The following is a 14,180-nucleotide window of genomic DNA, read 5'->3' on the forward strand; positions in this document are numbered from 1 at the left end:
TAATTCTTGATCAAAAGCATTTCCACTAATAGTACAGTAATAAAAATAATCGTTTAAAAATTTCTTAATATGGAACCAACTACTTATACTTAGCTGTTCTAATTTTATTACCGCATTTCTTTGTAATACTAATAATCCACTATTTGGATCTTTCCCGTAATTAAAGTATATATATTTTATTAGTAAAATTATATGGATTTGCTCCCATGGATACTAAGTGTTGAAATTCCATTGGAAAATTTTCTTTATAAGCTTCCCATAAAGCTTTGGCTGATTCTCCTAAAAATGTTTCTAAATATTTATACATTGTTTCTGCGTCTGTATCATTATATGTTTTTATATAGTCTGCTACTACTATTCCTTTCCAAAGATCTATTACTGAATTCCATTTTTGTGGATCATGTCTTTGTTATATTTAGTATTTTACCTTTATTACCTCCTTCTTGAAGGATAATAGGTTCTACTATAGGCATTATTTTCCCTGATGGTTTAACATTATCTATGGGTTCTCCTGCTGTTCCAAAAACTCTTCTCCTAGGTACATTTTCTGTACTTGTATCTGCAGTATATTGTTTTCCAACAGTTGTTTTTTGAAATGGACTAAAACTAGATGCACTAGATTCCATTAATTCTTTTTGACTTATTATTGAGTCTATCTCTATTTCTTCATCACTGTATTGCATATCTTCTAATATTTTATCAAATTCGTCTGATTTCTTTAGGTACATATTTTCTACTCTATATCCCCAATTATCAGTTCTAGCTTCACATAATTTAAAATGACTTATAGTTTCTTCTATTGTTAAGTCTCCTAACTTACACCCTTTACATCTAAAAAGTATATTTTTGTTATCTTTATGGAGTCTTTTTGCTTCTTCTATAGCTATGTCTACTTCAAACTCATCTTGTATTAGTTCTATATTCATACAATTTGACTTTGTAATTTCATTTTCGTCTAAAGTACTTTCTTCTTCTATGTCTTTTTGTGGTGTATAATTATAATTGGTGAAACGTATAGATGTCTCTCCCCTAGAATTAGTGTACATTAGGTGAGACTCTGGCTGTAGAATCTTTTTTCTATTAAAATCTTCTAAATTCCATTCCATCCCTGCATATTCTTCAGGATTTATTTTTATGGGTTTTATTAGTCTTATTCCTCTATTTCCCATTACTTCTACTACATCTTCTACCTTAATTTTAAATTTTGTATTACTATTATTGGTCATTTTTCCTAGAAATCCTACACACATTAATAAATTATTACCGTTACACATCTCTTCATATCCCTTGGTCTGTATTCCTATTTTTATGTGTTTTTCAAATTCTGCTAAATTCATTATAAAGTCTGGGCTAATATAAAAAATTCCTCCATTGTTTGTCATGTCTACTTCCGTTAGTCCTATTATTGATTTTTTCATGTCTGACCATCTATCGTCATAAATTACTATTAAAACTTTAGTTCCTAAGTTCTTTCTAGTTAATCCTTTTAATCCTACTACTATTAATCCCATATGCATTAAACTTCTTCCAGTATTTTTTATTTGTCTTACAGCCTCTGGGTCTATTAAATTTATTGTAGTAACTTTAGTTCCTATGACTGATAATTGTTCTTCTCTATAATGTCTATATAATTGTGTTGTACTTGAGAATTGTCCTATATTGTATAAAGTCTTTGGATTTAATAGTTTTAATTGATTTTGTTGGAAAATCTGTATATCTCTATCTACGTCTATTACCTCACTTAGCTGTTGATTGTTTTCTTCTGGTCTTCTTCTATTTAAAATTCTTGATAAAAGATTATTACCTATTCTATTGTCTAAAAAACTTACCTTGGGTCTTTCTTGTCCTTTCCTTTCTGATCCTCCTTCGTTTCTTGGTCTAATTGGAAGAAAGTCCATTTTTGTAGTTTTCTAATTACTTTAGCTTTCTCCTTTTGAGTTGTTATTTCAACCTTCTTTAATTGTTCTATTAATTCTTCAACTTCTTTATTCTTTGGGGCTTCTATATTAATTTTCTCTTTTTGTGTCTCACTTATTACTCTTAAGCGCTCGCTTATTATTTCTAGCCTTGGAATTATTGCTTGCTCTACGTTCTTAGTTATTTCCAATAATAAAGAAATTATAGTAATATTCTGTTTTAGTATTATTTAATCAGATTTAGCGTTAGGTATATAGTCTATATAGTCTTGTGGTAAAGATATAGATTTTTCTATTAACTTTGAGGCTTCTTGTTGAACTCTAGTTAGTTTGTTCATGAAAGAGTAATTTCTTTAAGCTCTTCTAGTGTCTTTTTCAAATCTTTAATATCGTTATTTAATTTTTCTATTTGTTGTGTTGTTTGTGTTACTATCTGGTTTGTCTTTATTTCTATTTCTTTGGGCTTTTCTAGAATAGCCTTAATTAACTTTTCTATTTCAGTCTTTGTAGGCGATTTTTCTAAACTCAATCTGTTAGTTAAAATCTGAATTTTTCGTTCTAATTCTAATTCTTGTGATTTTAGGTAATCAAAGTTCTGTTCTAATTTTTCTAACTTCTTCTTTTGATTAGTTTGAGAAACTTCTATGACTTCCAATATTCTAGTAATATCTTTATTATTTTCTTGAGTTTTTTCACTAAAATTTATGACTAAATCTACTAGTGTATTAAATTGTTTGTCTTCACTATGTAATATATGTTCTCCGTTACTAAAATTACACTTTATAATACTATGATCTTTTAATGCTCTATATTTCTTTTCTGGGTATATTCTTAAGTCTAAATATTCTAGATTCTTTAATGTATCTATTTTATCTGAATTTGTTTATTATTCTAAAGCAATCCTTATTTTACAAACTTTCTTTTGATACTCTATATTATCTGTAAGTCCTTTGATATCTTCTCTTATGCCTTGTAATTCCCAAGTTATAGCCGAAATTGTATCTTCGTTAATTTGACTTTGTTGATGATCTACTTTCTATTAGGGATGACAAAGTTTCTGTATTTATTACTTCTAAATATGCACTTAAGGCCTTTTCAACTTTTCTATATTCTCTTCTTTTCTCTATATCTCTATATAAATACCAATAGTTTATAGCTATTTGTTTAACAAAAGGTTGTGTTTTCATATAAAGGTAACTAGTATGGCTTAAATGTCCCCTTGGATTGTTTTTGAGAGTATTTCCTAGATCTTATATGTCCTAATAATTTATATTCTAATCGATATTATATCTATTAATTCTTGTAATCTTAACTTGGCGATTCTCTTTAGTACTACATTAGTGAATATATTCTAGAATATGAATTTCTAATAAGTTTTTTACCTTCAAATAGTTATCTTGTTTCCAACGCAACATTATCCATCAATGGAATAAAATTTTATGGCCATTCTAGATGTCGAGCAGAGAAATACGATCTTTGACTCTAACTATTTCGTCGTTGGTGAAATATCCCCAATTAAGATTATTTCTTAAACTTAAAATAGTTATGTTATTATGTATATCTTGACGATGAACTATGTCTATATATCTACTATATTCAGCTAAAAACTTTCTTGTTTTTCTAAGATTTATAAGCCTTTTTCGAGTTAAATATATCATACGATAATTATGACTTATATATTTAGTAAAACTATGTTGTCTCATATAATATTGTATATAAACATGTCAAAGATCAATTGTCTTCAAGTGTAAGAAACCAGAATGGTCTTCTCATAAAATATAGTTTAGTATATAGGTTTAGGCTCGAAAATAAATGTTAACTAACAGATTGAGTTTAGAAAAATCACCTACAAAGACTGAAATAGAAAAGTTAATTAAGGATATTCTAGAAAAGCCCAAAGAAATAGAAATAAAGACAAACCTTTTGAGTATAGTAACACAAACAACACAACAAATAGAAAAATTAAATAACAATATTAGAGATTTGAGAAATGGAATAGAGATTTAAATGAAATAGTTATGTGATTATGTATATATCGACGATGAACTATGTCTATATATATGGATATATTAGTTGAAAAACTTTCTTGTTTTTCTAAGATTTATAAGTCGTTTTTCGAGTTAAATATATCATACGATAATTATGACTTATATATTTAGACAAAATCAAAAAGTAAGCACGTTCTTATAATCAATTAGTAATGATGAAGAAGACTTTAGTGGAGAAACGATGAATGAGGAGAAAGCAAGCGATAAAATAGTTGACAAATTTCAAAAAGCTAACTTTTAGGCATGAATAATGATATCTATGACTTCTCTACACATATGTATGTATTGGGAAGACTTTATATAAAGAACTCTTATAAAACTAGTAGGTATGTAATAAAGTGATGATGAGCCTAAGTTTAGATCCTAAAAGTATAAAGATCTTTTCTATCAAAGTTAATGAATATGGAACCTTGCTATTATTCATTGTTGATAATTTTATTATGATTTCTTTGTAATACTAATAATCCACTATTTGGATCTTCTAAATTCCGTAGAATTAAAGTATGTATTTTATTAGTAAAATTATATGGATTTTCTCCCATGGATACTAAGTGTTGGAACTCCATTGATAAAAATTTTCTTTATAAGCAAGTTGAAAATTTTAATGATAAGTTCTAAAAATGTTTCTAAATATTTATACGTTGTTTATCATTAATATATTATATGTTTTTATATACACTCACTACTATTCCTTTCCATAGATTACTGTAACCATGAGTTCAAAAGAAATAAGGGATTGGACAGTAATGCATGTTTCTTTTGTAAATGGTATCCTAGTAGAGACAAATATTTTAAATGTAAAAATTGTTATATTATTAGGATGTATATGTGTATAGAAAAAGAATTCAAAACAAAAATAAATAAAGAGGAAACTCATAAGAAAATTGAAGACCCTACTATTAATCTAAGAAAGATAACATTAGAAACAAGAATAAATGAATTATAAACTAGATTCATTCTAATTCTAATTCTTGTGATTTTAGGTAACCAAAGTTCTGTTCTAATTTTTCTAACTTCTTCTTTTGATTAGTTTGAGAAACTTCTATGACTTCCAATATTCTAGTAATATCTTTATTATTTTCTTGAAGTTTTTCACTAAAATTTATGACTAAATCTACTAGTGTATTAAATTGTTTGTCTTCACTATGTAATATATGTTCTCCGTTACTAAACTTACACTTAATAATACTATGGTCTTTTAATGCTCTATATTTCTTTTCTGGGTATATTCTTAAGTCTAAATATTCTAAATTTTTTAGTGTATCTATTTTATATATATATATATTTTATTATCTAAAGGAATTCTTATTTTACAAACTTTCGAATTTTGATATCTATATTATGAATGGGATCGCCATAAGTCCTTTTATATCGTCTCTTACGCCTTGTAATTCCCAAGTTATAAGAAATTGTATCTTCATTAATTTGGCTTTGTAATAGTCTATTTTCTATTAGGGATGACAAAGTTTCTGTATTTATTACTTCTAAATATGCACTTAGGGCCTTTTAAACTTTTCTATACTTCTTTTCTAGATCTCTCTATATATACCTATATAATTTGTTTAACAAAAGGTTGTGTTTTCATATAAAGGTAACTAGTATGGCTTAAATCGCTTCTAGATCTGCTTTTGAGAGTATTTCCTAGATCTTATATGTCCTAATAATTTATATTCTAATCCTGATATTATATCTATTAATTCTTGTAATCTTAACTGATTCTCTTTAGTACTACTTAGTCTGATATATTCTCGGTATAGTCTTTCTAACTCTTGTTTTACCTCTAAATAGTTATCTTGCATTATCCTAATGGGATAAATTTTATTTTTTGTTCTAGATGTCTAATACGATCTTCAGCTCTAACTATCTCATCGTTGGTAAAATATATTTCCCAATTAAGATTATTTCTTAAACTTAAAATAGTTATGTTATTATGTATATCTTGACGATGAACTATGTCTATATATCTACTATATTCAGTTAAAAACTTTCTTGTTTTTATAAGATTTATAAGTCTTTTTCGAGTTAAATATATCATACGATAATTATGACTTATATATTTAGTAAAACTATGTTGTCTCATATAATTTTGTCTATAAACAGGTATAGGGGTTTGTCTTCTCTGTCGTGCAGAGAATGGTCTTCTCATAAAATATAGTTTAAATATAAGTAAAGTACATAGGTTTAGACCCGAAAATCTTCTTGCTCTGATACCAAAGTGATTGGTTTTTTTTTTGGGGGGGGGGGGGGGGGGGGGGAGTATATATCTTTTATAGAATATAAATATGGATAGAAATATAGAGTAGGTTTTTAGCAAATATTTTAAACTATCCTACTCGGTACTTCCTCACTTCTTGATTCCTCTTATCATGTAGGTATATTTTTTATTTTCTGTCTATCTCCCAATTTTTACTTTTTTTTTTTTTAATCTGGACTCTGTCTAGTTATGAATCTTATTACACTGTTCATCTCTTTCTCTTAATCTTAGTTCTTAATATCCTTCTTCTTTAACCACACCTTGATCACCATGGCCAACATCGTCCTTTATTATTTGGACATTAAAACAACCTTTCAAACACCTAGGAATTTACAGGTTAATCCATCGAGTATATTAAGAAATGAAGAGAATAACCATATACTAAGAGTAATAGATTCATAATAACAAGTAAGTGATTACTCAAACATAATATACTAATTAAACATGAAATAATTTACATAGTAGGGAGATTAGTACAGAAAACATAGATAAAAACTTACATGACTTGAAGATGGAGAGAGGCTTCCCTTTCGGGGAACCCAAAACATAGACACACACACACACACACACACACACACACACACACATATATATATATATATATATATATATATATATAACAAGTAAGTGTGTGTAAAACACAAATAAATGACGAGGGGAACCCAAAAACATAGATATATACATATATATACACACATATGTATATACGTATATGCATATATATATATACATACACATATATATATACATACGTATATATATATATACATGTGTATATACATACACATACATATATACATACGGTATATATATACATGTGTATGTGTATATATATATATATATAGACACATACACATGTATATATATCTGTATATATATGTATATCTGTATATATATATATATATATATATATATATATATATATAACAAGTAAGTGTATGTAAAAGACAAATAAATGACACTGCTAGACACGGTGAGCTATGTAACACACTTGGTCACGTGCTCAGATTTAAATGTATATATATATATATATATATATATATATATATATATATATATATATATATATATATATATATATGTGTATATATATATATGTATATGTGTATATATATATATAACAAGTAAGTGTATGTAAAAGATAAATAAATGACACTGCTAGACACGGTGAGCTATGTAACTCACTTGGTCACGTGCTCAGATTTAAAGCTTGATGACGCGCGTTCGAATCTCTGCTGTCTCATCTTGTATTTTAAAATACTTGCTTCTCATATACAAACAATTACATGTACAACTAATGCCTTGCTTCTCATCTACAAATAATTACATGTACAACTAATGCCATATATATAAAGTATTATTACTATTATTATTTTTGATGAGGTTAGTTTAAATACATTTAAAAAAAAAAAATTCATTGAGAAGAATTGTAGTAATATACGTGACTTGTTTTATTTAGATGTTTTTTAATATAACGTTATAGTGTTTTTTTTTTTTCCAATTATAAAATATGACGCCGCTTATGAAAGATCTTGCGTACGTCACAGGTTGGCGGTTAATCATAAGTCTCTGTGGATACAATATCTGGACTTAAAATCCTATATTATTTGTACGACTACATATATTTGCGTGTGTGCTTGGGAGCAACAACCTGTTAACCACTAACTTGAGAGGAATTTACACTTGAGAATGCAGCATATTCGTAGATCAAAAAACGCATTAATATAATGTTCTAGTATAATCATTTACTTTCTTTTATTTAAGTAGCCACCGGCTTGATAGTTAAAAAAAAAAAAAAAAAAAAAAAAAAAAATAATAGCTTGATGTTGAGAAATTTTAGTCTTTTATTGATGACCGTGCATTTGATTTGCCCAAAATCAGCTCTATCCGCCCACACCCCTTTGAAACACTTGTATCCGTGCTACCACCATATATGTTACTCACCACCTTTATTTGATGCCAGTGGATTCGATGTTAATCTGATGGTTCAATTAGACCAAGAGATCATTTATGTTCAAGTGGAAATTACGTAATATTCGTTTTCATTCACTATATATTCTCTTCGCAAATTGGATGTACCATTTTATTTTGCTACACTTTTTATGGTTGTAGTGGTTAATATTTTGTCATATCAGATCAGAAGAATTAGTCTTTTTTGATAGAAGTGATTATGATCTGTGTAATATTTTGCAGCGAAAGATATACATTTGTCTTTACGCATTTATTTCGTGCCACTAGTTCGATTTAATAAAATCAGAACTGATAGTCAAAGACGCTAACACATAAAATTAGAAAAAAGACAATAATGTCATCAAAACGCGTCGTTCACATTGGAAGAGAAATCATGGCAAATCTTCTCTATAAATTCAAGGTTGGTAAAGAAAGAATAAAGCATCCAAAACAACTTGAAGTTCGTATTTCAAACCCAATTAGAAACCAGAAAACAAGGATGAAGATCATGTTACTCTTGTTTTCCCTAGCATTCCTTTTTACCTTAACAACTTCCGCAAATGATGGTCCAAACCAGCTATCGAGTGTTGTACGCGATACAGATGGTCGTCCCTTCAAGAGCAATACTAGGTACTTCATTCATTCAGCTTGTTGGGGAGAATACGGCCGAGGTCTACTGCTTCTTACTCTAGGAGATCAAGCACAAAACCGTTGTCCCGCATCGGTGGTGCAATCCCTTATTGACACCTACAATGGTCTTGGAGCCTACTTCGAGCCTAAAAGATCCCAAACAACAGGAGATTCTGGAATCCTCTCGGTAAACATCAAGTTCACTACTCGTGGTTATTTATGTGCTAACTGGACAGTGTTGAAGGTCGACCGCTACCCTAAACCCACGCATAACTACACCATCTGGGAAAATCCCCTTGACGAGAACAGCTGGTTTCAGATTAAGTCTCTTGGTGTCTCGGCCTACAAGCTAGTCTTCTGTCCCCATGAAGTGGAGAAGTGCATTGATACTGGCCTCGTCGATCAACATGGATATAGGCGTTTGGCTCTTGCAGAGGATGCTGCCTATGCCTGGCCTTTTGTGTTCATAAAGGATGATCAATATGGAAAGGCCGACGAATAACCACTTTGCATATGCTTTCTATAAAAACTAAACAGTGCAAAATATGTAATGCAAGGCCTGAGTCCCCTGCATGTTGTGTTTTTTGGGATGTAAGAATAAATATTGTAACTCAGGCCTAATAAGTGCGTGCCCTATGTATGCTTATTAATTCCCTGGAATACTAATGTTGCACTATTAATTTTATTATTATGTCTTTGCCGTTTAATTTTTACGATTCGATCTCCAAAAAACCTACAAAATGAAAAGGAAAAACATTTATATAACTTTAACATCAATATATTTATTGCGATCGCACCTGATCTTAACGAAATTTTCAGGCTTCCCGATGTTAGGAGTTGTAACAATGGTGCATGTGGTTGCCTCCACGAGTTAGACACACACATCAAGCTTTGTAAGGCCTATCATTCCAACTTAGTTCTCCAACTTTAACCCATTTCAAACCAACCCACCAACACACTGTTTCGATCAAGATGTCTTGAAGTTGGGCTATCAATAGTTCTTTAAAAGTCAACTGACCCAAACCGTATCAAATCGTTTTGAGTTTAACTAATATCCACCGACGCCGTAAACTTTTTTTTACATTAGGTAATTTGATCGGCAATTTCTAACCTGTTAAAATATTCAAAATTAACCATTCCAATTATTTTGGAACTCTGAATTGCATATATTTTCCAAATGGACTTGCTTGAATTTAGAAGCTTGATACGATACGGAAATGGCCTGAAATTGAGTTGCTTCAGGAGGTTGTACAGGAGGTTGTGAAGGATTATGCATGTATTAATCAGGTGAGGTTTTTAGAGTTAGTTAATAGTTTCGGAAACTACAAATAGATCCCTATAGCTTTTGTTACTAATTTGGTTATTTACATATTATCCCAAATGTAATTTCCTACTTCCAGTTTAGTCTTCTCCTCTTTTCAGAGGAGCTCATCAATGAAAAACCATCTTGTAGCTCTCTTAGTCTATCACCTCTAATTATTACTGTTATGATTCGCATTTCGCAAGAGGGGTTAGCGCTCGTAAAAGCTATGACGAACTTGTTGGTGCTATTTTGGACTTTGTTTTTAAAAGAGTTGCCACCAAATTTTTAGGAAATTAGGAAAACTAGTTTCGAAGGATTTATTCATATACAGTGAAAAAGCCTTCGTAATCCAAAGTTCTAGGTAAGAGTTACAGTGATCCCCTCGTGAAAGGTAGACACCCTAGTAAGATCCGTAATATAGGGTTGACCTTCGAATTCCAATGTATGAGTGTTTGCATGAACTGTTTATTTAGTGTTTATTCCCGCATTTACAAAATCTGTCATTTATTGCATATCATTTAATTTTGAAAAGAATTGAATATATCCCCTTTATATACAGAGTATTTAGGTTCGGATTTGTAATATCTCGATACAAAAATTTCCTTTTATGTATAAGGATAGTGTATTTTATTTGTAAAGGCACTAAAAATCATTTTATTTTGAGAAAAAACTAGTATAATTTTGTTCATGCTTAATCTCATACTTGGCTCAGATCAGTCCGTTTGACAAGTTTAGAACGCCTTATTATAAAACTTTGTGGTTACGAACATTCATTTATTTAAACTGATTTGTCTTATGAAAGCAACTCACTTGGTTATCAATAATTTAGAGAGGTATTAAAAGATTTTGGGCTTTTAAATCCTAAAATGTAACTTGGTTTTGAAAAGGGTGTTTTTAATTTTGGGCTTGACTCCAACTTATCTTTTATGAAAGAAAAGTCCAACTAACAATTATCTCAAATATTTCTCTGGGCTTGGCCCAAAATCATTTAATTCAGTTTTAGTTTTAATCCCAAAAAAACTACAAACTTGCATTTTTTGATTAAATGCTTCATCTGATTTTAAAGGAAAAAAAATAATGCCTTGGTCTTTGAAATCCCTTTTGTCCTTCCCAAGTGGTCTTTGTTCATTATCCATTTTTTCTATTTCCAGAAAATCATTACGTTTAAGCTCGGTTTTCCTTGAAAAAGGCTGTTTTAGGGACTTAAGGTCAGCTAAATGGTGTAGGCACCGTTGTCCTAAGACGGCTAATTCCAACCATAACATTCCGATATATGTATGTGAGTTTTTACAAGTTTTTACAAATACCAAATACAACAAAATTATATGTAAAAGAAAAGCATAAATAAATAAATAAATAAGAAAAAAAGAAGAAGCCTAGGGGCGTACCAAGCCCCTAGTTGGCCATTTTCACCCATGGCTGGGCCTTCTACGCATTTAATAATATTAGCTTCCATCGTTGTCTTCATCGGATTCGATAATTTTAGAAAGAATTTGCAAAGGCCCAACAGGTTGGCTGGACTTGGCCCGAATGGCCATGCAATGGAGGAGGAAAAATAAAAGGGACCCGGTTAGTTTATATTTACTGAGCTTATCATACACATAACTATACACATATATATGTATCCAATTCATTCACAAGTCATGCAATTAAAGTATTTGTATATGTGCTATTGGGCTCCACTGATAGGGATTTAGGCAGCAAAGGGAAGGGGAAAAGTCATCACCATTCGTATTCCTGATGCCGCACAAGATCCAAGAGGTTTCATGAACCTCAGGCATGGTTTTTTTTTTAAGCAAATCCACTAGACGAGGTGCCTAGGGCTAGTTTTTTTTAATTTATATAATAAAAGCGAAACGCAAAGGAAAAGTACAAGCAAGGAGGCTAGGCCTTACCTTACTAATCCTATTGAGGCGTAAAAAAGCTCTACTAAATAACATGCATGTAAAAAAATAAGAAGAAGAAACACTAAATATTATATGATCATCACAGAGTTTATACCACAATCTATGACGATATTACAACTGATAATACCTAAATACTGAAATATTAAAAGAAGGAAGAATATAAAGTCGGACTCTTGTTTTTTTGGAATTGTGAATTCTTCAAGGAGATGTAGCCCGATAAAAATTTGATTCTTCACCTTGTCTTCTTCTTCCAGCAGCTTCAAAATCTCTTGCTACTTCGTCAAATCTTCTTGGATCTATTGGACCTTGTTGATGTAGTTTAACCTTGTCTCCTTCTGTTTTGCCACTCTCATTGGCAATTGCCTTAGAACAACCTCCTCAGGCACTTTACCATCCCCACTATGTTTTCTTCCATGAGTCTTCTTTGTCTTGAATCCACTCCTTTGTTGCCTAGGTGAAAGATCTCCATCCGTAGCCACCTTAGCAAAGCATTCATCCAATATTTCATTCCCATCTTCTTCATCAAATATGTCAAAGGCCAAATCACCATCAAAAGCTTCCAAAGGATCTTCCAATAAAGCTCCTGGCTCATACCTCTTGGTCACAATTCCAATAGGCTTCCTTTTAGTAGGATTATCCATAGCATTCAAATTTTCCATATCGTGTGACACTAAAGCATGAAGAACATTAGTAGGGGTCAATTGAATATTTGGAACACTTACATTCAAAGGTGCAGTCATTTGAGCCACAAGCTGATGCGTAGCTAAAGATGGAAGAACCATTGCATGTTTTGGTACAAATGCCGGGGCTACTGGACTCAACTTCTTTGTGCATCGAAGGGGATGACACCTGCCCATCCTCCTTCACTATGTCTGCCCAACTCTTTACACTCGTACCACCTCTTTGGCACTCTTCATTTCAATATTATTGCTTAAACATTCTGGAGCGAAGGCCACAATCTTATCCACATCTTGGTCATTCCCTGTGGGTATTACTTGCTGCCCAGAGTCTGCATGTTGCTTATCAAATAACTCCATAGACTGAATAGAGATCTCAAATGCCGAATTGTTCAATGTGACCATCAACGGCTTCAAGACGGGAACCGGACAAACCAAACTTGCAACTTGTTGCTGCATTAGCATGTTTGCCAATTTCAGATGTGCAATATGGCATTTAGAACATCCTGAAGCAGATTGGTGCTCTTCTCTACCTGAAAGAGCGTCAAAAGTGTTAGGACACACAATGTCCTTTGTTGTAATGCCTTGTTCATTTGTCACATTAAGCTCTTTGAAAATTTGAGGACTAACAGATTGTTTGCGTGAGACCACTATCCAGCCTTCACTTCTAGCATCATCTCTAGCATTGTTCGAATCCATAGCCTGCTCGAAAACTGTTGAATTCCCAATTGTGACACCTGTATCACCAAAACTAGGCAACTCGTTGATTTTGGTACGGTTGCACCACCTCTTGCACCTTTCCAACCAAAACCTCCTGATTTTCATTGCTATTAAGAGAATGGACAACTTCAGATTTACTATTACCCGATGGACTACCTTCATTCCTTTTCGGATTAGGACGCAAATTTGGAGCAACTTCCTTTCCAATCCACGAGCTTTCAACGAGGTTTTCGGACACCCTAGCTAATGCTCGACCTACTGGAATATCTCCCATGTTAGCTCCCTTTTGTTATTGCTTCTTAGTGTTTAGATAATCACGTACATCTCCTTGCAATTTCTCAACCGAAGCTCCCTCAATCTCTATTTCGGAAACATCTTCTTTTTGAACCACTACATTTTTTCCAATTAACAAACGTAGACCCCAAAATTACCTCAATTTCCCAGCCAGTAAGTCATCGAAGGAAGAATGTTAAAACAGGGTCTTACACTCATACCCAAGCGTGGTATAGATTGACACATATAGACATAGTATAACCAGAAGCAAATTGAAACAAATGGGCATAGTGTAAACAGAAGCAAGAACCAAAACACATGGTCATAGGGTAAACAAAAACAACTGCAGCAGATAGGTATGAAGTAAACATAAGCAAAATTAAAACACATGGTCATGGGTGAACAAAAAAGCAAACTTCAGTACTGATATGATGGAAACAGAGGTAAACTATATGTTCATGTTCATGAGGATAATGCAGAGTTATTCACAATGTGGCCATAA

General features: G+C 31.4%; 1 protein-coding gene across 1 annotated transcript; it reads left to right on the forward strand.

Annotated features, from left to right (window-relative positions):
• The first annotated feature begins 8,523 nt into the window (after window positions 1–8,523).
• On the forward strand, window positions 8,524–9,300 carry LOC132039368 (21 kDa seed protein-like). The gene has a single exon (XM_059429861.1). The coding sequence runs from the start codon at window positions 8,524–8,526 to the stop codon at window positions 9,298–9,300; it is 777 nt and encodes a 258-aa protein (XP_059285844.1).
• Window positions 9,301–14,180: the final 4,880 nt, after the last annotated feature.

Source organism: Lycium ferocissimum, chromosome 12 (assembly GCF_029784015.1).
Source record: "Lycium ferocissimum isolate CSIRO_LF1 chromosome 12, AGI_CSIRO_Lferr_CH_V1, whole genome shotgun sequence".
In the NCBI taxonomy this organism is placed as follows: domain Eukaryota; kingdom Viridiplantae; phylum Streptophyta; class Magnoliopsida; order Solanales; family Solanaceae; genus Lycium; species Lycium ferocissimum.

Coding starts and splice junctions, on each gene's coding strand:
- LOC132039368 (XM_059429861.1), top strand. CDS start 8,524: ATGTCATCAAAACGCGTCGTTCACATTGGAAGAGAAATCATGGCAAAT.